This window comes from Theropithecus gelada, chromosome 14, assembly GCF_003255815.1.
Source record: "Theropithecus gelada isolate Dixy chromosome 14, Tgel_1.0, whole genome shotgun sequence".
NCBI classification, from domain to species: domain Eukaryota; kingdom Metazoa; phylum Chordata; class Mammalia; order Primates; family Cercopithecidae; genus Theropithecus; species Theropithecus gelada.
Genome location: NC_037682.1, coordinates 47,950,081 through 47,974,117, shown reverse-complemented (window position 1 = coordinate 47,974,117; position 24,037 = coordinate 47,950,081). Strand labels below are relative to the sequence as shown.

Here is a 24,037-nt window from a genome sequence, read left to right as displayed (position 1 = left end):
TGCTTTGTGGAGCTGCCTAGGATTACATTTACCTTGAGCAAATGCAAAATTCTTCGTCTTTTTATTCAAGGAGCTTGATTTGGTTAAAAAGCACTAAATAAATAACCAGCTAGTGAAAGGGTTTTTATTTTCTTTTGTTCCTGAGAGGGTGTGTTTGCTGTGAAGCTGAGGCCGAGTTTCTTGGAAGGTACCAAATTGACTAGGATTACTTCCATGAGAAGCAATTAAAATCGATTTCTCTCCTGAAGCTCCTGTTTCACTCATAAGAGCAAATTAGCTGCCCGTCTAAAACAGGGATCATTCATTGTGAGCTTAGCTCTGGCTACATCCTCAACTGATACTGAATGTCATGGGGGAGGCCGATGAGAGGGTGCTTTGTCCTTCGGAGAGGACCAGGAGATGACACTGCCCTGCTGCCAGGAAGAAATGTGTTGGGAGCTGCTTGCCTGTACCAGGGAGGGGTGAAATGGAACCATCCAGATACCCTGCACCTCTTCCTTGGTGCAAATGGCCTGTGTTGGCAGGTTGACATTCCCATAGGTCTCAGATGTGACCCAAAGTTGGGGACAGAGCTGTTGAGACCCCATCACAGCATGCCAAATGACTGCCCCACAGCAGAGATGGGGAACCTGGGCTCTTGAGTCCAGATTCGCCCCTAGCTGGAGGTTCCCAGGTCAGCTGAGCACAATCAGCTGGAGTAAGACCTGTCCTGTGTCAACTATAAGTCAAAACAGCTGGAAGGCAGGAGTAAGGACCCAACCAGCAATCCTGGACTTGTGGTTGTCATGACCTCCGTTTTCCTCTGGCAGTGTGGGCTGCCTCTTAAAGAGGCATCTGGAAACGGGGGTTGAGAAGGTGGTCAGGGAGCAGGTGGTAGAGGCCTAGACTGAAACTGGAGGTGAGGATGTGGGACAGATGAAGAGAGGAGATGGTAAGGTGAATATGAGCTGAGGCTCCAGAATAGCACAGCCGCAGCCCACAGCTGGGTGTCTGGGAGAAGCTTCCTAGCTCTGTTCCTGCCTCCATCCTCGGAGTGGCGTGACAGTGGTCCACGTACAGGGATATAAGGGCTGGAGATACTTAGTAAGCTTCTCCCACAGTTATGAATCAACCTTGGACCATCAGAGCCCTTCTCTGATGTGAGCTCCTTCCTCTCTTTTTTGCTGCTGGCTTCACCCCAGTCCCTGTTCAGAACAAAGTAGGAGGAGGACTCGACACCCAAAACACTAGGACGGTAATCCCATGAGCTAGCCCACTTTTGCCATGGCCCTTATTCCCTCTTCAGCAGCCTGACAGCCTGCCTGCATCAGTGTTGTGTGGGACCTGGGAGCTGGGTATGTGGAGCTGGCCTGTGAACAAGCGGAGCAGACAGATCCCTCCTACCTTGATGCTGGGGCAGATGGTCTCTGACCCACAGCTGCCCCTCCATAAAGGAACCGCAGCCCAGAGCACCAAGGGCTATCCACCTGGGGGTGGTGGTGAGGGGAGGGAGGGCCAGCATTTCTGTCTAGTCCCCTTAGCCTCTCCCCCGGCTCATGAAACTTACACTTTGGCTTGCGAAGGGGTACTGGGTGCACCTCAGCAGTGATGGTTTTAGGCAAGAGTAGCTGTTCCTTTGAGCCCCAGTCTTCTTCCCATTGCTTCTTAAACTTCTCTTCCTCCTCCACAATCCTGAAATGAGACCCCCATGCCTGTTACTGGAGTCAGAACCTTCATAGGCCCATCTCTTGCATTTCGGAGAGCCCCAACGAGCCCAGGGGAAGCCCTTGGTTCTAGCTGTGGTGAATCAAGCAAAGTCCCGGAGCTTATATTCTAAATTGAGTGTGAACCCCACCTTGGCAATTATATGAGACTATGTTCCAGTTACTATAATATGACAGGCTTTACTACAAATAAAGGAGGACCCACCAGGGGATAGAGAACCAGGTAAACTGGTTCTCGAGGCAGCCTCTGGCTGACCACACTCCCCCGAGCATACTAATGTTCATGCACAGACACGCATGGGGCCGAGGTACTCACTGTTCCATCTCCTTCCGGTATCTCTCATTTTCCTCTGCTGCCTTCTGGGCAATTTCTTTTCTCCTTCTGAAACACAAATGCAGACTGGCATGTTTGGTCCTATGCAAAAGAAATGAACTCTTCCTTACTGTGAATTCTTGCTTTGAGAAAACATCGAAATGATTTTTCTCCAGGCTTCCTTCCTAGGAGGCCTGGACAAGCTTTGGTTTTGGGGGACGTTATCTAACAAAGTCTAGGCCCCGTGCTCTTGCATGGTTTTGTCTGGCATGGCTGAGCAGAGATGCTGGGCTGTGGGAGCAGGGAAGCAGATCCACGTGAAGGCCACACTTCATGCTCCCTCCTCCAAATACTTAGGTAAGGTGACCGATGACAGGCGGGGCCTGGACCGACCCCAGGAGCAAAGCAGGGGCTCCTAGCCAGCGGAATACTCCCAGCTAACTCTGTGATGGGGGAGATGGGGACAGCCTTTCCTCTTTCCTTTTCAAAATACATTGATTGATTGAGACAAAGTCTCACTTTGCACCCAGGAGTTCAGTGGTGCAATCTCGGCTCACTGCAACCTCTGCCTCCCAGGTTCAAGTGATGCTCGTGCCTCAGCCTCCTGAGAAGCTGGGATTACAGTCGCATGCCACCATGTCCAGCTAATTTTTTTGTATTTTTAGTAGAGACACGATTTCACCATGTTGGCCAGGCTGGTCTCGAACTCCTGACCTCGAATGATCTGCCGGCCTTGACCTCCCAAAGTGCTGGGATTACAGGGTATGAGCCACCACGTCTAGCCATGAAATACTTTTAAATGCCTAGAATGTATTTGGGTTTGGATCTTGACAGTAGTTTTTGATTTATGAATTGCTCACCCCATTTATTCTCTTAGGTCATCATTTCAATCGTCCTGGACAGGGACGAGCTTTATCACTATAGGCAGGGCAGCCCTGTGGGGACTTGCCAGATTGCCTGGGGGTGATCCCAGCTTGGCCACATGTGACTTTGGACACAAGTGGCTTCACCTCTCTGAGTGTCAGTCTCCACACCTGTAAAATGGGGTTAATACTCTCTACCTCTACCTCCCAGGGCTATTGTGGGAATTAAGAAACATAAACAAGGCCCTAATACAACGCCAGCCTTATAGAGGTACTTGACAAATGTTAGCTAGTAGCTAATCCTAGCTAGCTAGAGCCTACTGCTAGTAGGATGCTTATTTTCCACATTCTTGGAATCTTGGAAGTCAGGGGTCTCTGCTCAGCAAGGAGGAAGGGGCCAAGGATGGATACACTGACCCACCACCAAACTCATCTGGTCTGAGGACTGGCCTCCAGGGAGGAGGAGGAAATTAGCTGGGGACACAGCAGGCAGGACACAAGCTAGGTGGGGTTGTATGGTGGGGCAGGGCATCCAGGGCTGGCTGCACTCACTGCCGCTCCATCTCCTGCTGCTCCTGGAGGATCTTGTTGGACTCCATCGCCAGCCGCTTCTGCATGAGGAGCTCCTGCCGCTGCAGCTCACGCTGCCGCGCCTCTGCCAGCCGCTCCCGGTCTGTCATGAACAGCTCCCGGCCCTCGTGGGAGAAAAGAGGCCCCTTGCTCAGCCCCTGGGGATCCCCTGCCACACCCTTGGGGGCCGAGATGCAGGTGGTCTTCTCAGCACCATCAGGCACAGTGGCTCCCGCAATCCCTGACCCAAACTTCTTGCTGGGCAGAAGTCCTCTCCCTCCGTCTGCTCTGTCAGAGCTTCAGGGAAGGAGACCTGCCACCCTGGGAGTGTGTGGCAGAGATCAAAGGTCAGAGGGGCTGGGGATGAGGGTCAAGGGGCTCCCACCAGCTCATTCTGGACTTACAGCTCCAGCTACGATGGAGATGGTCAGGCTGCGGCTACTCTTCAGCACGTTCACAGCCTGTGGGGACAGAAGGACAGTGGATCGAGGCCTGACAGACCAGAGCAGTCCAGGCAGAGAGCACAGAAGGCCCCAGGCTTTAGGGTGGTGGGGGTGAGAAGTGGGGTGTGGAGATGACAAAGGCCAGCAGGTGAAGACCCCTACATCTCACCTCCTTGTGGTCCAGGTTAGAGAAGTCGATGCCATTCACTTCGACAATCTGGTCCCCTGTCTGGTGGGGAAGTGGAAAAAGATGAGTGTGTTTACGCTATCTGTACACTCGTTCATCTGCAGGACGGGCGCCCCCAGGGGTTCTGGGTCAGATGCTGGGTCTTCAAGTGGCTGTACCTCAGTTCCTCCTGATGAATGGAGCAGTTGGAAAGCTCTGGTGGAGCTCTGGGAGGGCTTAAAGCTGACCCTGGCACTCCCCTACTTCATAACTACCTTATCAACTATCAAATATTATACCATTACATGTTCTTTTTTTGGCTAAATTTGATGACACTTGCTTTAGAAATCACAGTTTGTAGATGCGGAAACTTTTGAGCTTCTCATTTAGCAGAGGCTGTGTTGAATCATCATAACAGAATAGCTAACATTCACTGATCACTTACAGTGTGCTTGGCACAGTTCTAGTATACATATTAATTACTTTAACCCACACAACAACCTTGGAAGAAAGGCTTTATTATCCCCATCTTATAGGTAAGGAAACTGAAGCACAGAGACATGAAGTAACTTGTCCAGAGAAGAGGTTAAGGGTTCCTGCTTTGGGATGAGACCACCTAGGTTTGAATTCCAGTCCTACCATGCTAGGTACACGATTTCAGAAGAATTATATACTTTCTCTGGGTCTCAGTTTCCTCATATGTAAAGTGGGGATAATGGTGGCACTTAATCCTCAGCGTTCTTGTGAAGTGTAAAGGGCGTGGAACAATGTCTGATGCAAGTGGACCCTGAAGGTCCGCTCTTTGATTATCATTATGACATTCCCAAGCTCACGACCAACAACCATCAGAGCTATGGAAGGCTGCAGAAGGGTCAAATGTCCCCACTCTGTGAAGCCTTCTCTGCAGGGTGGGTAGGGCTCCTCCTGATCAGTGACCGCCGAAAGAGGGCCATGTGGAAAGGCACCTGCCCCTGTCACCGCGGGATCACAGTCTGACCCAGTTTCCAGTGGGCCCCCACTGGGGCCGGCCCAGCGTCACTCACCTCCAATCCCACCTCAGCAGACAGGGAGCCAGGTTTCACGTGGCTGATGAAGATGCCAGGCTTCTGGATGGGGCCGCTGGAAATGCTGTGGGTGGTGGGAAATGTGTGCTTAAGATACAGGTCACTCATGAACTCAGGAATGAAGGCCCTCGGCTGCCTACCTCTTCAGCCTCTGTCTCCCCGTCCAGCCTGATTTCTACTGCTACCCTGGGCAACAGCCACAGAAAACTCCTTGTAATTCTTCCTACCCAATCTCTCACCTAATATACCTCATATGTTGTTTCTTTTTTCTTTCCAACGCTTTCCTGTCCATTCCTTAAGAACCAAATGCTATCCCTTCTATGAGGTTTTCAGCAGATCCTCTTTTTTAAAAAATTTATTTTTTAGAGACAGGGTCTTGCTCTGTCACCCAGGTTGGAGTGCAGTGGTGTGATCATAGCTCTCCACAGCCTCCAACTCCTGGGCTCAAGCAATCCTCCCACCTCAACCTCTTGACTAGCTACGACTACAGGTGCACACCACCATGCCTGGCTCAGATCCCTTATTCTATCCCAAGACCAAGCTATTTGCTTGGTTCTCAGTGCTCCTATGACATTTACGGCAGGGATGGCACATGTACTGTTATTACTCCCTCCTAGATTGGTGGCAGAAATCACTCACTGATCACAGCACTCTTTCCCACAAGCCTGGATATAGCTTTAGAATCCTTTTCAAAGCAGCACTCCAGTTAGCTCCTACTAATTGATTAGAGATGGCACCTATTTGCCATCCCGGACACAGAATGTAGTTCCATTTGAGTCCCTATCACCCTATATTATAACTGTTTATGTGGTTGGCTTCTAGATTAGGCTCTTGTCTCCCAGAAGGGAGGGACTTTTTATCACTTATGCTTGGCACAAAACATAGAATAAATGTGAATGAAGGGAAAGAAGAGGAATAACTCAAATCATAACAGCTAGTATTTACCAACTGCTTACTGTTTAGCAGGTACTAAGCTTGGTACTTTACTTTCTCCACAATCACCCTGTGATGTGGGAATTATTATCGTCAATTTATAGAGGGAGAAACTGAGGCTGCAAGTGGTTAAGTAACTGGCCCAAGGTTCCAGAGCTCTTAAGTGGGAAAGCAGGGCTGGAACTGGGATCTGAGTAACGGTGGAACCTGCACGCTTGAGCCCCGTGTGGCCCAGTATCTGTTTGGATTCCCCGTCTGCCTCTTAAGGAAGCCAACAAGGTAATAAGTGATAAGAGAACTGTGACAGAGATGACCAGCTGAACAGGCTCCTTTTGCAGTGACTCAAGGACCTACAAGGTAACATGGTTCTGCCTCTAGGCCTCAATTTCTTCATCCGTAAACTGGGATCTATTAGAGATGCCCCTCAGGCCCTACAGGCCTGTCATGAAATTCAGAGGGGAAATCAGGCACCAGGAAGTGTCATCACCAAGGCTGGGCGCGGTGCTTCATGCCTCTAATCCCAGCACTCCGGGAGGCTGAGGTGGGAGGATCATTTGAGCCCAGGAATTTGAGACCAGCCTTGACAACATAACAAAACTCCTTCTCTACAAAAAAATTAAAAGTTAGCTGGGTGTCATGGTGTGTTTCTGTAGACCCAGCTACTCAGGAGGCTGAGGTGGGAGGATTGCTTGAGCTGGGGAGGTCGAGGCTACAGTGAGCTATGATCACGCCATTGCACTCCAGCCCAGGTGACAGAGCCAGACCCTGTCTCTAACAAAAAAATACCATCACCCATGGACAAGTCACACCCCTGGTGGGCAAGGTTTCCTCAGAAGCAGCAGTGAGGAAGGGGAGGGTAATAGGGGCCTGCTGGGGTGCACTGGCCACGAATGACCCCTGGGCATGCCCACCACCCACCTGCAGCCAAGGCCCCGGGAGCCCACCAGGCTGATGAAGACCTTCTTCTCCTTGTTTTCCCGATTTCCGGGGGAGCCCAGGCTGCCTCGCCCCCCCTGAAAGGGAGATAGAAGCAGAATCTCTGAGTGTCCACATGCGTGCAAGCGGCCTCTTGAGCTCGTGGGATCTGCAGGGCGAGGACTGCTGAACTCACACCAGCCAGATCATCATTCTGTCCCTGGGGATGTGTCTGCACCAGCCTGGCCTGGCTGAGGGCCACTGCCCCACAGCAGTGTGCTGGCTGCCCTGGGGGCCTGTGTGAAGTCCCTGAGAGTGCATCTCTAGAGCAAGCCCTCCCTTTAGGACTGGCCGCCCATCCTTGAAGATGACCCCACCCAAACCCCATCACAGGAGGTCTGGCCCTTACCCCAGATTCTGACACAAACTGATCCACATACTGCCACTTGAGGGGCTCATCAGGAGAGCTGATGGGAAGGGAAAATAGATGGAAGGGTGGTTAGCGAGAGACGTTTGAGGAACCAGGCCCCAAATCCAGATCCACCATGTCTACAACCTCCAACCTCCACTGGCCCAGGAGCAGGGCTGGCATGGTGAGTGCTGGACCCCAGGGCTGTACCAGGACCCCGGGCCCACAGGGAAGAGTCGGCTTGCAGAGGAGGGGCCTCTCACCTCTTCACGGGGATCAGGCCAATGTCTGTGGGAGAAAGGCACAGGGGTTAGGACAGCTCCTCCACCCTCCCTCCCTCCCACCATCATGGAGCCCTGTCCTGCTCTAGTCTCACTCACGTCTCACTTTGATGGACACAGTTTTCTTGGTTCGGATGAGGTTGATGACCTCCTCATGGGTACAGGAGGAGATGGAATATCCATTGATCCGGACGATCTCGTCCCCTACCTTGACCACAGAGAGAGGCAGGGAGCACTGGCTGGAGGGAGCATCAGGCAGTGGGGCAGACTCACCACCAGATGCTCCCAGACTGCTATCCGGAAAAGGGAAGGGTGGCCATGCCATCCCCTGGAATAAGCCTTGATCTCAACCAACCCACCCTCCATCAGCCTGGGGGATCCCAGGTTCAGGTGGCATGTCCAAGCAGTCTTGCCGCCCCATTTTACAGATGGAGAGACCAGGGCACAGCAGGTGTGCAGCAGAGCTGGGAGAAGATCTCAGAACTCTCTGCACCCTCACCCTGGTGCCCCTTTCACTCCACTGGGGCACCATCAGATTCTGGATTCTATGCAAAGGGTGACCTTTCACTCAGCTTTAAGCTCTTCTTACCGGGACTTTGTCCCAACCCGCCCTAGGAAGTTGGCTCCCTTTTTCTGCTAATTGCTACAACACTGTAACTGAGTCAGGGTGGGGACCTTCTGTGACTCCTGACCCAAGCTCACATCACCGACACACACACACACACACGATTTTTTTTTTCCCCACCATATGGAAACTTGATGAACATTTTAACTCTGCCGTGGCCCTGACCTCTCAATTCCTATTTTGGGAGCAAGCAAAGAACAGTGGATGAGCACAGGGCTTTGGCATCAGATGTGCTGGGTTCAAATCCCTTCTTTTATTATTATTAGCTATGTGACCTTGAGCAAGTCTCTTGAACTCTCTGAACCTGTTTTCCTCGTCTGTAAAATGAGGAATACCAAGGTTGCTGTGACAATTAAGTGAACTTGTGCATGTAAAGCCAGCTAGTGCCTGGCACACAGTAAGCACTCAATACATGAGTGTTATTGTTATCATGAGTTAGTCCTGATCCCTGAATACTCAGCTCAGATCTCTCTTCTCAGGGCTTAGGACACAGCGGATTGTGACATAGGGACTCGGCCCTGGGCAGCCAGCCCTGGATACAGCGCCGTGGTGAGGTTGCCCCCTGCTGGACACTGCTGGCTCCTCCAGGCACCCTGGCCCTGGGATCAATTCTGGAGCTCCTCATTTAATAACCACAGAGCAGGAGGGACTCTCAGATGTCAGCTGAAACTGAGGCCCAAGGAAGTGAGGTTTTGTCCAAGGTCACACAGCCAGTAGCTGCAAAACAGAGACTGGCTCCTGGAGAGGTTCCTGTCTGAGGCCAGTGCAGGTCAGCTGGGGGCTTAACTCAAAACACACATGCTCACCCTTTGGAGACTTGCTGGCATACGTGAGGGACGAAAGCTGGACTCCCTGTGGACCAAGATAGGTAGGGGCTGGGTGGACATACAGCCTCCGAGGGGTCCTCTAGGGTAACTCCTGCCTTCTACAGCACTCCCACAGAGTCACTTTCTCACTGTTCCAAGGAACGCTTCCTTCCCACTCTGGGACACAGACCCCAGTCTTCTCAGGGACCTGACAGGAGTGGCCAAGGGCTCAAAATGGCACCAGAGTGGGGGCACACTAAAGAACCCTCTAGGTTTCTGGGAACATCTAATTCAAGGACAGTGGCCAGACTAACTCCTTCCACCTATTTTTCACGATAACCCTGCAGGTCAGGAATTTGTATCTCTGTTAATCAGATGAGAAAACGGAGACTCAGAGAGGTAAAGTGACTTGCTCAAGGTTACCCCACTAGTAAACAGTGTCGTGGGGTTTGAAGTCAGGTCTCCCTGATAGACAAGTGGTGTTTCCTAGGTGTCTGGAAGCAGAAAAGACGGGCACCCTGCCAAGCCTGGCTGCAATTCCCTGCATCCTGCCCTCTCTGGATCCTTGCCACCTGTCAGAGCCCTCAAGTCCCACACAAAGGCAGGCATTACACTGTCCATGTTATGACAGGGACAACCAAGGCACACAGAATAATTTTCTAGGCCTGGAACATACAGCAAGTTATATGGTACACGCTGCCCTGTGCAAGGCAGAAGACGTAGGTCAAGTTAGGATATTCTTGAAAAAACAAAAAACAAAAAACAAAAAAAACCCTCAAGTATCTCCAGCAGGGGATAAGGGCAGAGGGGTGGATCCCCAGGACTAGGTCCTGTGGGAGGGTCCAAGTCCACCACTGGGGACCCAGCCTCACGGGTCAAATCAGCACAGGTCTTTAGCCCAGCCAGGCTGTATCTGAACCTGCCCTCCCCTGCCTTCCAGCATCTTCTCCCAGCTGCCCTCAGGCATGAGATCTCCTCAGAAACATGAACCCCAGACAGGTCAATGGATGCAGCCGTTTTTCCCCAAGCTCCTCTGAGTGAAGTTCCCTGTCTTATTCCTAAAGGGAATTTGCCCAGAACCTCAGTCGGAATGATTCCCACACGGCCCCTGGCTCAGGTTGCAGGATCAACTTTCCTTCCCCTCTTGCCGTGTGTGAAACCCTGTAAAGGGCCCTTTGTGCAAGGGCCACGATGATATAACGATCTGAGGGACAGCAGCACAAAGGAGAGATGAACCCGTCAGCTAGAGAAAGGGCCGATAATTCATAAGCCTGAGAAAGATCCAGGAAGGTAAAACTCTAGGTCTCATTAAAATACCCCAACGCCCCCAGTCATCGAGGCAGCATTGAGAACTGCTTGTCCTGGGAGAGCTCGCCCTGGAAAAAAGGCGGCCTCAGCTGACGCCAAGAGAGGAGCTCATTATGTGTTTTCTCTGGCTGGGTTTCTGAGCTGGAAAATGTGCCGCAGAGGAAAGAAATAATGAAGGGGCTGAAATTTCAGACACCACCAGCGAGCCGTGAGACAGGGATTTAGAACAAAGCAGTGTCTGTCAGCTCCCTGTTTCCACCCCCTACGCCCCAGTGTCTTGTACCATTAGCTTTTGAGCCCCTTGAAGCCCCAGCTTGGCAGCCCGGATTGGGGTGTTGATAACAAACCCGCTGGAAGCTCTTGGTGACAGTGGGAGGGCCTCCTTTATCTCAACACACAAAAACACGGCCCTGGGCTCAGGTAGGAGTGAGACCTGGAGGTCTGCCCATCTCTGCTCAGGCCCTGAGGTGTGGGGACCCCAAAGGAGAGGCACCTGGGTTGCTGAAGAGAGATTTCTGGGCTTGGCCGTCAGGAGACCCAGTTTCTAATCCTGGCTTTGCCACTTACTGGTCTCTCAACCTCTATCGATAATTCTGTAAAATGGGAAAGATCCATTCAATGCATATAGCAAGGACTGCTTGTGAGAATGTGACCTGGCACATTCCAGGCATTTCTTAAATCTCCCTCTGTCTGTTCACCTACCAGACTCACAGCATTTGTGTGCCAGGCCCTGCTATAAGCACTTTCTACTATTAATTCATTTACTCATACAACCTGATGAGGTAGACAGTACTATCAGCAACTCATTTTATAGATGAGGAAATTGAGGTACAGGGTTAAGTCATTCCACCAAGTCACACAGCCTAATTAAGAGAAAAGCCAGAATTGAACCCGGCTAGCCCTGCTTCAGAGTCTGTGCTCTTTGGCATCACACTGCACCAGGCTTTCTTTCCCCCTGCTGGTAAAAGGCAACATGTCCAAAACTTCATGTGCCGGTGTCACCATGTTCCTCTCTTGGGGAGTAGGGGAGGTGGGGGGAAGTGCAGCGGCAGCAGTTGGAAGGAGGCAGCAGCTGGAAGGAGGCAGCAGCCAGGTTTCCAGCTTCACTCAAGAAAACAGGCAATTGCCTGCGGCATGATTTCTATGAGTCTAAGAACACCCGTCAGGATGCGCCAGCGTCTTCCTCACCCAAAGGCTCGGAAAAGTGGGTGACCACATTGTGCCACACAGCCTAGTGGATGAGTGAGGGGGAGGCAGGAGGTCTGAGGCCCTCGCTTCCCCTCCCTCTGGACTCTGCTTGCTCACCTGGAGCCCGACACTGTCTGCCTGACCGCCTTTGATGAGGTGGGAGATGAAGAGCCCACAGCCAAACTCCAGGCCACCACGCACGCTCAAGCCGAGGCCTTCGGGGTGCAGACGGTCCAGACGCACCTCCTTCAGCTTCCTGCCACACAGGAGAGGTCGGTGATGGTGCAGCCTGGCTGCCAGCACTGCCCCGCCCACTAGCGAGGAACTCTGTCCATCCCAGGGTGACCTCTCCACCCCCTGCCTCCAGCCTGGTGGCTTTCGCTGCACCTGGAGCGCCGGGGGGTCAGCTGATCATATTCCACCTGGTGCTTCAGTGGGATCAGGGGCCGAATGGCATCAAACAGAGGCAGGCGGCTGGGTTCATTGATGACCAGCTTCAGGTCTCCCACGAGCACGGCCACGTCCATGGTCCTGTGGAGATGCCGGGAATGCCTGGAGCCTCACCCCTGGCCATGACCTCAGGGACCCAGGGATTCCAAGAGGAAGCCATTTCAGCCACTGGGCCCAGGCTTAGGAATGGAGGAGACCACTCCTGAAAAGCCCAGAGCCCTTCACACTGGGCCAGTGCCTGAGAAGGCTTTGTTCTCTCATAAAAATGCCCCCAGGAAACCAGCCCGCTAGGGATTGTTGACCCATTTTGCAGATGAAATGAAGCCAGGATTTCAAACTCAGCGTGCCTATCTCTGATGTTGGGATCTTTCCAGAGGGGAAAGTTCTATGTGAGATGCTAAGGACTCCTCACATACTCATCATCTCCACTTGTATCTACTGCTAAGCTCTATCAGTTTCACCTCACCACAGTTCACGTGCCTCCTCCCTCATGCTGTTCAGACCTTCGACTCCAGCTGCCTGCCCACATACTCACTGTCATTTCATCTTTTCTCAGTGTAAGGCACTCCCTGGCTTAAAACCCTTTGATGGCTCCTTACTGCCCAGAGGACAAAGTCCACTCTTTTCAGCATGCTCAGGGCCCTCCATGACCTGTCCTGTGGAGCTTCTCCAGCCTTGTGGCTATTTACGATCTCTGTGTCCTCCCAAGTCCTACTCCCCCAGGTTACTTATCCCCATTCACACCCTTGCTTTCATGCCTCCACACTTCGGCTAATGCTGATCCCTCATTCTGGAATGCCCTTCTCTGATATTCCACCTACCCAAATCTTTTTCTTTTATTATTTTTTTGAGACAGGGTCTTGCTGTCTTGCCCAGGCTGGAGTGCAGTGATGCGATCATGGCTCACTGCAGCCTTGACTTCCTGGGTTCAGGTGATCTTCCCACCTCAGCCTCCTAAGTAGCTGGGACTACAGGCATGCACCACCATACCCAGCTAATTTTTTGTATTTTTTTGTAGAGATGGGATTTTACCATGTTGCCCAGGCTGGTCTCTAATTCCTGGGCTCAAGTAATCCTCCTGCCTCAGCTTCCCAAAGTTCTGGGATTACAAGCATGAGCCACCGTGCCTGGCCCCAAATCTTTCTTATCCTTCAAAGCCTTGCTCAAGCCTTCCTGGTCCTTTCTCTTCCCTCTCAGTTGGAAAGGAAAACTCCTTTCTTCACATTTCTGCTTTTACCTCTACTTAGCAGTTATTTGATATAACTTAGAGTTCTTTGTATTTGTAGGGTATATTCATCTCCCCTCACCAGACCACAAGTTACTCAAGGAAAGAAAGAGGATCTAATTCATTTCCAGATTTTGCATAGTGCCCAGCAGTGGCAGGAGCTTATAAAGTATACAAAATGAATCAAAAAGCAAGTGGGTGATCAGAGACATCTGATGCAAGGGCTGTGGCCAGTTGGCATTTCTTGTTCTGTTCCAACAATCACTCTCTATTGAATCTATCTGGTTACTAGACAGCCTATTCCATCAGACTGTAAGCAACCTGAGAACAGAGACCAATCCGTCTTGCTCACAAGTATACCCCAGCCCCTAGTACAAAGCCAAGTACAAAGTACTTGTATAAATAGTTGCTGAAATGAGTGAATGCTATGTCCATTTGATTTCCAGGAGCAGTCAGCATCCACCCTCTGAGCTCCTCTGTCTCAGAACAACCCATCCCAGGACTCCTTGAAGACAGAGGAACCCGAGTGGTCCACAGGAGCTGGACCCAGCACACTTACTGGTGGTACATTCGCAGCACATCATAGAGATAGTCCTTCTCTGCATCATTTTCAATCAGAAAATCCACCTGAAAAATCCAACAGGAGAATCACAGTTCCAGGCTCAGCACCCTCCATAGCAGACCCCAGGGAGGAGAGGTCACCCCCAGCGGCCTCCCTAGCATCTTTTCAGGGCTGGAGTTGTGAGGAGAGGAGAGAAGCCACAGGCCAGACTGCCCCTCTGACCCCAATGCATCAGACCTATGCAGACCACCCCAACGTGGCCACAGGAGTACTGCTGCCCCTCCAGATGTGGCCAGGCACCCCTCGTCCCCAGGTGGGGCAATATGTGCACACACGGGGATGCACACACATATGTACATATGTGAATCCCCATGTGACACGACACGCTGCCATGGCAGTGCTGCTGCTCACCCCCATGGCTGTGTCATCTGTGGCCAGAAGAAGCCCACTGTCTTACCTGATGGTGGCTGTAGTGCCGGATAAATGCTTTCAGGAAGGATTTGGGCCACTCGCTCAGATAGCACATGCCACCCGCCAGAAGCCCCTTACCACCGAATTCTTCTGTAACATCAATGCCAGGAGACCTTCACTCTGTCTTGTCCTGACCTTAGTTGGGTTGCCCTGAGTTCTGTCCACTAGTCAGTTTCCTGGCCACTCCTTCCACCTTCCCAGGCCCCTGCACAAGCCCTGCAGGGGGAGTCAGGTTACATCATTTCAACTTTGTTGACGTCAATGGCTGGGACTCTAAGGTCAGGTTCAGGAGTTGTGTCATTAGCACTTCCATCCCAGTAGGAGGCCCTGAACTCCACTCCCTGAGTTACCTCAGTGTGAATCTCTACCCTGTATCTTTGGGTCTCTCTTCAGCCCCAGAATGGGTAACAGAGCAAGATGGAAGCTTGAGGGGTCACTGGGTCCCTCTCTCCTCCAGCCTCCAGGCCCAGGGCCTCAGCCCTTCATAGAGAGGCTGCTGCTGGAAGTTGCATGCTCTCCACTGACTGGTCCTCAGAAGAGGGCCAGAGCAGCGTTACCTCTTTCTGTGGGTATCCCAAGGGTTCTGAAAGACCAGGGCAGTCTGTCTGTCCCACCACAGAGGGGACATGCTGGGCCTAGCCCTTGGGATTTCTGGCCTGAACAGGCGCTACAGAATGCAAATTTCTGGCCTGGATCTGGCAGTACTTCCTTCCCTATAAAATCAGGCTGAGCATTTCATTAAAGGTGAGAATAACTTAGGAGGCTTGACTCACAGCTTGGGTTTCAGTTGCTACAGAAGTTCAGCCCACCTGCTCCAAAAGGGCACCCTTGCTTTCTCGCTACCTCAGTGCAAGGAGTTCCCAGCTAGGGCTAGGCGCGGTGGCTCACGCCTATAATCCCAGCACTTTGGAAGGCCGAGGTGGGTGGATCACCTGAGGTCAAGAGTTTGAGACCAGCCTGGCTAACATGGTGAAACCCTGTCTCTATTAAAATACAAAAATTAGCTGGGCGTGGTGGTGTGCCCCTGTAATCCCAGCTACTTGGGAGGCCAAGGCAGGAGAATCACTTGAACTCGGGAGGCAGAGATTGCAGTGAGCCAAGATAGCGCCACTGCACTCCAGCCTGGGTGACAGAGCGAAACTCTGTCTCAAAAAAAAAAAAAAAAAAAAAAATGGAGCTCCTAGCTAGTTGACAGGAGATGGAAGCATCTGCTTGAGTGGGTGGTACTAAATCTTAGGGTGGGAGGCTGGCCTCTTGCATGCACCACCTCTGAAAGCCCATCTCTCTACATAGCATGGATTCTCTCACCCACTCTGCTTAGGCCTGTGGGGTGGGGGTGGCTCCCTGAGACAGGCCTGGGCTGCCCACACTGGACTGTGATGGAGGAGTCTGAACACTCCTAGCAGCAGGGGCCAGAAATATCTTTATAAATTAAATCACGTCGCTTGCTTGTTCAATAGTTTCTTGTACCCCAAACCAAACCTAAATCCAAACTCCTTACCTTGACTTATCAAAGCCAAATCTCCTTTCCTACCAGTCTTCCTGGCTACAAAGGCCTCCTTTCAGTTCTTTCCACAAGCCGAACGCTCTCCAGCCTCAGGGCCTTGGCGTGTGCTGTTCCCTCTGCCTGGATTGCTTCCCCCACTTCCCTGCCTGGCTGCCTCCTTTCCAGAGAGGTCTTCCCTGCTCACCTACCCAGACAGAACCCACTCCTGCACCCCGGAGATGTTTCAATGCCGTCAAAGATCGATGACGATTTGTAATTTAAGGTTTATTTTCTCTGTGAATTGTTTCCTCTGTCTCCTTTGCTGGACAGAAAAATCCCATGAGGAGAAAGATGAGGTCTATTTTGTTATAAATTCCTCGTGCCTAACACATAGTAAGCACTCAATAAAGAAGTACTGAATGAATTTCTCTGCCTGCCTCCTGGTGTGCTCACATGGTTCAGGTGGGAGGGAGGTAACCATGGGAACAGCAGGGGAAGGAAAATGATGTTGCCCCCATAATCCCCCATGCGGTGGCACCAGGAACTTTTCATGGGCTTTATTCCATTTGTTTATCACATTGGGGCCAATATTCTCACATCATGTTGCAGTTGAGGGAACTGAGGATCAGAGACGTTAAGTCAACTCACCCAGTGTCCCACAGCTAATAAGCAGAGCCGGGATGTGAACCCAAGTCTGACTCCAAAGCCCATGTTCTTTCTGCTATGCCACGACCATTGATTGTGACTCAGGCCTGGTAGGGGAAAATAACTCCCAAGGTCCCTTTAGGCCAAAATTTCAAACCCTTTGCTTTCAAGAACTCCTTTCCTATCTCTAAGCCCCATCTCTCTCCTCTGTACTGTTAAGAAAATACCTTTGGGTTGGTCTATAATGAGTGAGAAAGTGAGACATCTTTTGAATGACTCTTTGAACCCAAGTGTTCTACTTTCTAAGGGGAGCATAAAAATCCCATCTGCTTTGGCTGGAGTGAGGACACCTTGACCAAAGACTTCTAGCCCAATTCTAACCCCGGGTAGTGACACAAGAAAGAAGATGGGAGAGGGAATCTCTTACTGACTGAGGCCTTAGGACTGAAGTTCTCTCCTATCCCTCTGCAGAAATGTATCCTACTGTAGCATTAGATTTCAGTAGTGAGGAACTGTCCTCCTTAGACCATGTTTATTGTGCATTAGGTGGAAAATTGAGGTAGAAGAGTAAGGTAACTTGCAATGTTAGGGTCTAGGGTTCTGTTTTTCTCCCTTCCCTGGGGCAAGTACAGATCATTTGGAGACGGTCTTGGTGGAAAGGAGCCTGTGTCTGCAGGTCCCAGGCTCCTGGCCCTTGTCAGCAGCCCTCCAGCACTGACCACAGCTCCCAGAGGTCTCATCCTACCTGTCTCCCGAGACAGCTGCAGAGCTCAGCTCTTCACCCTCATGTCTACCCACTGTCACTGGTTAGGTCAGTCAAACCCTGTCCTCAGTTCTGCCCTTGCTCACTTCTCCAGGGTCACCTCCACCACATCCCAAGTGGGACTCAGCTGCAGTGGAACAGATCCTTCCCCTGATACGCTGAAATCTCCTTGTCCTCACTCAGAACATTCCATCTACCACCATGTCTGACTTGTCCATTTGAACAATTCTCTATAGACCATAACAGCTAACAGGGAAAATAGATCTGGTTTATGTAGAATACTCTTTACATATGAATCTAAGTGATAAATCATCAAAAACTTGAAAACTAGTTACACAGGAGATCCTGCAAAGGGAGGGATCATTCTCCACCCAGAAATATCTTAGAGAGACTCAGAGAGAACAGCACTGCTTTGTTCTCTGACCACACTTGAATGAAAACACACACTCGCACCTCACTCTTCAGGCAAAAGGCACCAAGAAAGAAAACTGAGAAAGATGGAAGTTTCTCTAAAGCCTGAACGTGCAGTAACAATACCACCATTACTTAAATTACTTTTTCTTTGTAATCTTCCCTGTGGTCCAAATCAAATTACTTTTCCAATATTAAAAAATTACATAGTGTCCTCTCTTCTGGAATGCTGCCAGCACCAACCCGGGGGTCAGCTTTGGGGAGCTCCTGCTCTAGGGTGCTTTGTACCATTCTCCCAGTACCCTGCGCTCAGGTACATACAAAGCGCCAGGCACGCAGTAGGTCAGTCTCCCACACTCCTTTCTTCCTTCCTTCCAAATATGTTCTTCGTTTCCCTGTGGAACCCAGAACCATGTCATGCACACAGGCGCACGGTGCCCAGTGGCGTCTGTTGATGAAACGTGAACTCTATTTGCTCTAGTCTAGAGCCTTTTTTCTGACCTGTTGGCCCAGGCCTGGGTCACCACCTTTCCATTGGTCCTCAGCACATATATTCTGGGTCTGCCTCCCCTTAGTTCACTTCCAATTCATCACAAAAATGTATGTCCCAGCGATTCCATCTATCCACAATGGATGGCTTCCCTCCTCTCATGTGAACCCTGCCTTCATTTCAGATGAGGCCCAAGTCCCCTCTTCTAGAGTCCAGAGCTTCCTCACCTGCCTCCCAGCCTAAGGCTCTTCCTGTCTGGCTCACTTATCCCAGCCAGCCTCTCCCTACTGACTGTTCACTGCCTGAGGAACTTTACGTGTATTATCTTTAATCTCCTAACAACCCTCTGAGGTGAATGTTATCATCCCCATTTTACAGATGAGGAAATAGAGGCTCAGAGAAGTGACAGAACTGAGACTCCAACCTACGCCTGCTGGCTCCAAAACCTCTGCTGTTTTTCAAACTACCACATGGTATCCATTTACCAAATATAACTCCTTTGTTTTGCACTTGTCCATTACACATTTATTGAACACCTACTATGGGAAAGACACCAGTCTTCTTTCTCCGACTAGATTTAGAAAGCCTTTCCTTTTCTCGGATCTCTCTTGATATTGAGCACAGAAGCCCTAAAGGAGCTCACCATCTACAAATAGCTGTTGGGGATCTCTATTATCATCCCTGCTCCCCCGACCCCCGCCGCAGGCCCTGCCTAGATGAGCATTCGAAGACTGATGTTCCTCTGGCACTGTGCTATCGGTCTGTATGGGAGGAGGGGACAGGGAGCTTCTCCACCCTCACAATCTTCAGGCCGCTTGTCTAGGATATTGGAGGCAAAACCTGGGTTTGGCCATGTGGTGCCCTCCAGTCTCATGCCCCAGTATTCCCCCATATGGACTGACGCTTCAGGATGGCTGCAGAGGGGAACCATGGGACATTTAACTCAGGCAAATTCAACTTTAGGTATGCACCCAGCCAAACAGGGAGAAAGAGAGTCAGAACAAATTAAATAATGCATGTTGTTCCACTTGATGAAGTCTCCTTGGGCTGTAGTGGGGATTAAATGAGTGAGTAAATGTAAAGTATGTATAACAATGCCTGGGACATTTCAAGGTCTCCAAAATGTGTGCCAGATCTTTTCCTTTCATGCCTCCAGCCATCTCTATCTTGCCCTTTGTCCAGGGGGCTCTGTCTGGGCTCCCCTCCCCTCTGGTTTCCTGCTTTGTTCAGCCATCAGGAGGTACAAGCAGGAGATGAGAGGAATGGGGAGACAGGAACTGAGGCTCTTAGTCCCTGGGGGCTGGCTGCTGGGCCACAGTTAGGCAAGTTCCTCCGCCCAAGGCTGCAGCTCCTGTCTGGGCCTCTCTGGCAGTCCTGGTTCTCACCTGTTCTGGTAACCTTCCCTCTCCTGGCCCCTTCAGGGGTGCTGGCCTCCTGGATCTGGCCCCAGGGTGCAGCCTGTTGGGTCATTTAATCCTGCCCTTTTCTGCAGAAGCTCTTCATAAAGATTTCTTGGCTTCCCCCTTGGACGAGCCACCTGCTCCCTGCTGCCACCCTGGTTAACCATTAATAGTGGTGGTACTAGCAGTATTTCTTTTCTGTGGACTCCTCCTCTACCTTTAAGATTCACTTCAAATGTCACCTCTTCTTGGTCAAGTCTTTCTTTAGGCTCCCCCACAAAGCTGGCCACATCTTTCTCTGTGCACACAAACAACTCTTTGTCCCCATGGGACACACTAAGCTGTGCTGAACTTTCTCCTTTTACCCCCCTGTCTCCCCACAAGCCTGTGTGTGGTCCAGACGCAGGCCTGGGTTGTGAGTGTGGTGGTGGAGCCAAAGAACCCCTTCCCCAACTGGGTCTGCACCGCTCTGTGCCTCAGTTTCCTTATCTGTAAAATGGGTACAAACATCTCTTTTTAAAATGGGATTTAATCACTAAGAGAGACTAATAATTGTTTTTTAGTATTAATTTAATGAGTTAATAATTATGAAGAGTTTAGAACAGTGCCTGGCAAGTAGTAAGTCCTGTGTTTGTTACATAAAACTAAGTGTGAATAAGTGGATATAAATTCCATATCCACAGCAGTGGGTAGCTAGTGGCCCTCTGTAGATGTTAGTGGGATGAATAGATCCAGCCACACTTCTTCCCAGGCCTTCAGAGTGTGCATCCCAGTGGTACCAGGCTTTAGTTAACTCTTGTTTTCTTATTATCCATCTTCTCTTCTCTTCTCTTCTCTTCTCTTCTCTTCTCTTCTCTTCTCTTCTCTTCTCTTCTCTTCTCTTCTCTTTCTTTCTCTCTCTTTTCTTTTTCTTTCTTTCTTTCTATTTTTTTTGAGACCAGGTCTCACTCTGTCACCCAAGATGGAGTGCAGTGGTGTGACCACAGCTGACTGCAATCTCAGCCTCCAGACTCAATTGATTCTCCTGCTTCAGCCCCTCAAGTAGCTGGGACTACAGGTGCACAACACCACACTTAGTCAATTTTTGTATTTTTTGTAGAGATAGGGTATGGCTATGTTACCCAGGCTAGTCTCAAACTCCTGGGTTCAAGTAATCCTCCCACCTCAGCCTCCCAAAATGCTGGGATTATAGGTGTGAGCCACTGCACCTGACTTCTTTTCTTTTTCTGGAACCACTTTATTGAGGTATGCCTGACATGCAAAATGCTGTATATATTTAGTGTATACAACCTGATGAGTTTGGGGATAGACGTGCACGTGTGAAAGCATCACCACCATCAAGGCCATAAACAGTGCCCTTCATCTTTTCAGAGGCTCTTGACCTGTCAGCTAGTTTGTAGTATTTTGCCCAGTGCCTGGCACAGCAATCATGCCCTGCTTCTTCTTGTTCTCCTTCCTCACTTGCTGCTCCTTCTCCTCCAAAAGTTGTGGTGCCCCAGGCTCTGTCCTGGGTCTCCTCTCCATCTGCACCATCTCTCTAAGTGAACTCATCCGTCTCAGGGGTTTAAATACCACTTACACCCCCAAGGACCTACTGATGTTTATCTCCAGGCCAGACCTACAGCCTTCTCAGTCACCTCTAGTAGGTGTCTCAAACTTACAGCATTCAAAGTGGAATGTTAGGTTTCCACCACCTCCTGCTCTGTCTCCACCAACCTGCTGCTTCTCCCCCAAATGTGAATTCACCCTTGATGCCTCTCTTCCTACACTCACAGCCAGTCCATCAGCAAAAACATGTATCCTGAATCTGACCCATTCTCACCCGAGTCCAAGCCCCTGCCTCTGGCCTGGGGTCCTGCAGGAGCCTCCTGACTGAGGTCCCCCTTCTACTCTTGGGCCCCTCAGTGGATTCTCTACAGGGCAGCCAGAAAATTCCTTTTAAATGTAAATCATTCACACTATAAGAAAATCCCAACCTAACCATGGCCTATCAGGCCCCTATCACCCCTCTGACCCATTTCTCACCATTCTCTACAAATGATTCCTCTGGGACACGCTGTCCTACTTGCTGTTCCATACAGGCAGGCATCTGCTGGCCTCAGCGCCTTCGCACTTGCTGCTTCCACTTTGGGGAACGCTCTTCTACATGTGTCCCCGTGGCTCCTCTCCTCACTTATTCCAGGTCTCTGCTCAGACGTCACCTCTTCAGAGAGGCCTTCCTGACTGCCCACCTTGTTACTTATTATCTCTCTCCCCATCTTAGTTTATTTCTTCATATAATTTATCACTACCTGGCATTACACGATACTTTTGTCGATTTCCTTTTAACTGTCTGTCCTCCCCACTAGAATGTACTGTCTAAGAGAGCAAGGGCATTATTTTGTTTTTCAGTGCTTAGAGTACTGCCTGGCATATATTGAGAACTCAGTCAATATTTATTGCCTATGTGAATGAATGAATGATTAGCAAATTCCTAGAGAGTGGTGGCTGTTTCTGATCTTCTTATTCATCCCACCAGGTCGTCCAATGCCTGGCCTCAGGCAGAGTACACAGCTATGCTCATAAATGTGTGACTGCTGAAGAGGCAATAAATACTTTTAAGCAAATGAGTAACCAAGTTCCTGCGATGTGCTGGTGCTGCGAACAGAGGAGCAGTCTCCTTTTGAAAGCTGCTTCTCTGAGGGAGAAAACAGTCTCTGACCAAGCCCTGCTCCCCCAAATCCTGGCCCAAGGTTGCTACTAGTTATTGGAAGGGCATGCAAGTGCTCCTGGCAACCTTGGGGTAACTTCACAAATCAAAAGGAGTTAATGCCTGGAGTCTGTTGGCTCATACTGGACACTCTGCAGGTGTCAGTTGGAAACAGTGTGGTTACTGTGGGCCCAGAGCAGCCAGTACTTTAATTGCTAGTTAGTCTTGTCTGTCTTGTGAGGTAAGTACCACAAACTCCATCTCACAGCTGAAGAAACTAAAACTCAGGGAGAGCGAGTGGCTTGGCCAAGGTCTTCCTGACAGTAACAGGGCTAAGATATGATCCCAGTTCTGCTAACTCCAGATAATAAACAACAGTGGACATTTATTGAGGGCTCCCTAAGTGCTAGGGTCTGTTTAAGCTCCCCACACACATGTAGATCTCATTCAACATTCATGATAACCTTATTAGTTAAATATTGCTATCTCTTTTCACAAATAAGAGCACTGAGGCACAGAGAGATTAAGTGAGTTGCTCAAGGTCACACAGCATTTTCCATTATAACACACTACCTTAAATATTACCTCCAACAACCAAGGATTTAGATCATAAACCATTTCCTCCAAAACACTAAGGAAGGTACCCCTACAAAGCAAACAACAGCAAGCTGTAAATTTCTCCCAGCATATCTGAGTGCCTCCTCTCTATCCCCTGCTGCTTCATCCTCTCTCCCAGTTCCTGGATGATCTCCAACCTGGGAGGGGAAGGCTGTGGCTGTCTCCAAGGCAGCAAGGCACAAAGTCCAGCCTGGGCCTTGCCTAGCACATGGTGCCTGCCCTGCCGGCACACAGGGATATTAATAAGTAATGACTCTTGTGATGAGGAAGAGTAGGGCAGAGGAAACATGGAGGTCGGAGGCCCTTTGAAGCCTGTGGGACCTGGGGAAGAGGAACAGGGCAAACCCAGGGTCTGCATCAGACACCAGGGACCCAGGAGACGATTCTTGCAAAAGAGACAGAGTAGGTACCCCACAGAGTGAAGGCAGAAGACCTGACATTATTTTAGGCCAGGGGCAGGAAAGTGAAATTCAACCCTGAGTCTTGGGTTGGGGGACGGAAGGTTGAGCTCCTTCAAACTGGGTTGCCTGAAATCTACACTCACAATATGTCCTTAGCGGCTGAAATTTCTTCCGACATGTCTCTTTGCAACAGGATGTACCGGTGAATGCTGTCTCAAGCTCCCCTTGGCATTCGCCAGCCCCTAAATTCCTACTGAACTTCCAGCTATCGCCCACCCCTGGGAGCAGGACCAGGGATGCCCAAGACCTTGTTTTCAGGAGCCTTCTGCCAGTTTGAGCTGTCCCTTTGTGCCCCTACAAAAGCTTGGCCCCAACAGGCAGCACCCAGACATGGGTAATTACCAGAGTAGGGTCTGCTTCCCACCTACACCACCAGCAATTTGAGGGCACAGACTGGGTATTGCTGAGAGGATGCTCAAAACATGATTATTAAATGAATAATTGACCTTGGGCCCTTGGCCCCAAGCCCCTGCGGCCCCTACACTGGCTGGCTCCTTGGGCTTCCATCGGCCTCTCTATGGGAAGGAAGGGGTTAAAGACCCTGACCTTCCCTACCTGAGCTCAGTCTTCAGAACAGGAAGAGGTTTGGCTTGGTCTAAAGACACCGCCCCCCTGGGGTCTTTGGGAAAGCCTTGGGTCACACAGTTGTTAATAGTTACCTGCCCCTCAGGCAGGGCCTATGGGGAGATCCAGATTCCACCCCCACTCCCCCAACCCTCCGCGGCTTCATCCCCAGACTCAGAGGCATCCTAAGGCCTGGTGAAGAGGTCGGCTGGATA

The 24,037-nt window shown here is 50.6% G+C and overlaps 1 protein-coding gene across 1 annotated transcript in view; it reads right to left on the bottom strand.

Moving 5' to 3' along the window:
* Positions 1 to 24,037, bottom strand: part of USH1C (USH1 protein network component harmonin) — a 50,309-nt gene that overhangs the window by 25,347 nt on the left and 925 nt on the right. The window contains exons 2-14 of the mRNA XM_025356417.1: positions 13,822 to 13,889; positions 11,975 to 12,118; positions 11,705 to 11,843; positions 7,760 to 7,868; positions 7,643 to 7,667; positions 7,380 to 7,437; positions 6,974 to 7,068; positions 5,102 to 5,186; positions 4,062 to 4,121; positions 3,854 to 3,910; positions 3,432 to 3,574; positions 2,020 to 2,085; positions 1,547 to 1,671 (exon numbers count right to left, since the gene is read on the bottom strand). Coding sequence (XP_025212202.1) covers positions 1,547 to 1,671; positions 2,020 to 2,085; positions 3,432 to 3,574; positions 3,854 to 3,910; positions 4,062 to 4,121; positions 5,102 to 5,186; positions 6,974 to 7,068; positions 7,380 to 7,437; positions 7,643 to 7,667; positions 7,760 to 7,868; positions 11,705 to 11,843; positions 11,975 to 12,118; positions 13,822 to 13,889 — 1,174 coding nt within the window. The remainder of the gene's footprint in view (positions 1 to 1,546; positions 1,672 to 2,019; positions 2,086 to 3,431; positions 3,575 to 3,853; positions 3,911 to 4,061; positions 4,122 to 5,101; positions 5,187 to 6,973; positions 7,069 to 7,379; positions 7,438 to 7,642; positions 7,668 to 7,759; positions 7,869 to 11,704; positions 11,844 to 11,974; positions 12,119 to 13,821; positions 13,890 to 24,037) is intronic.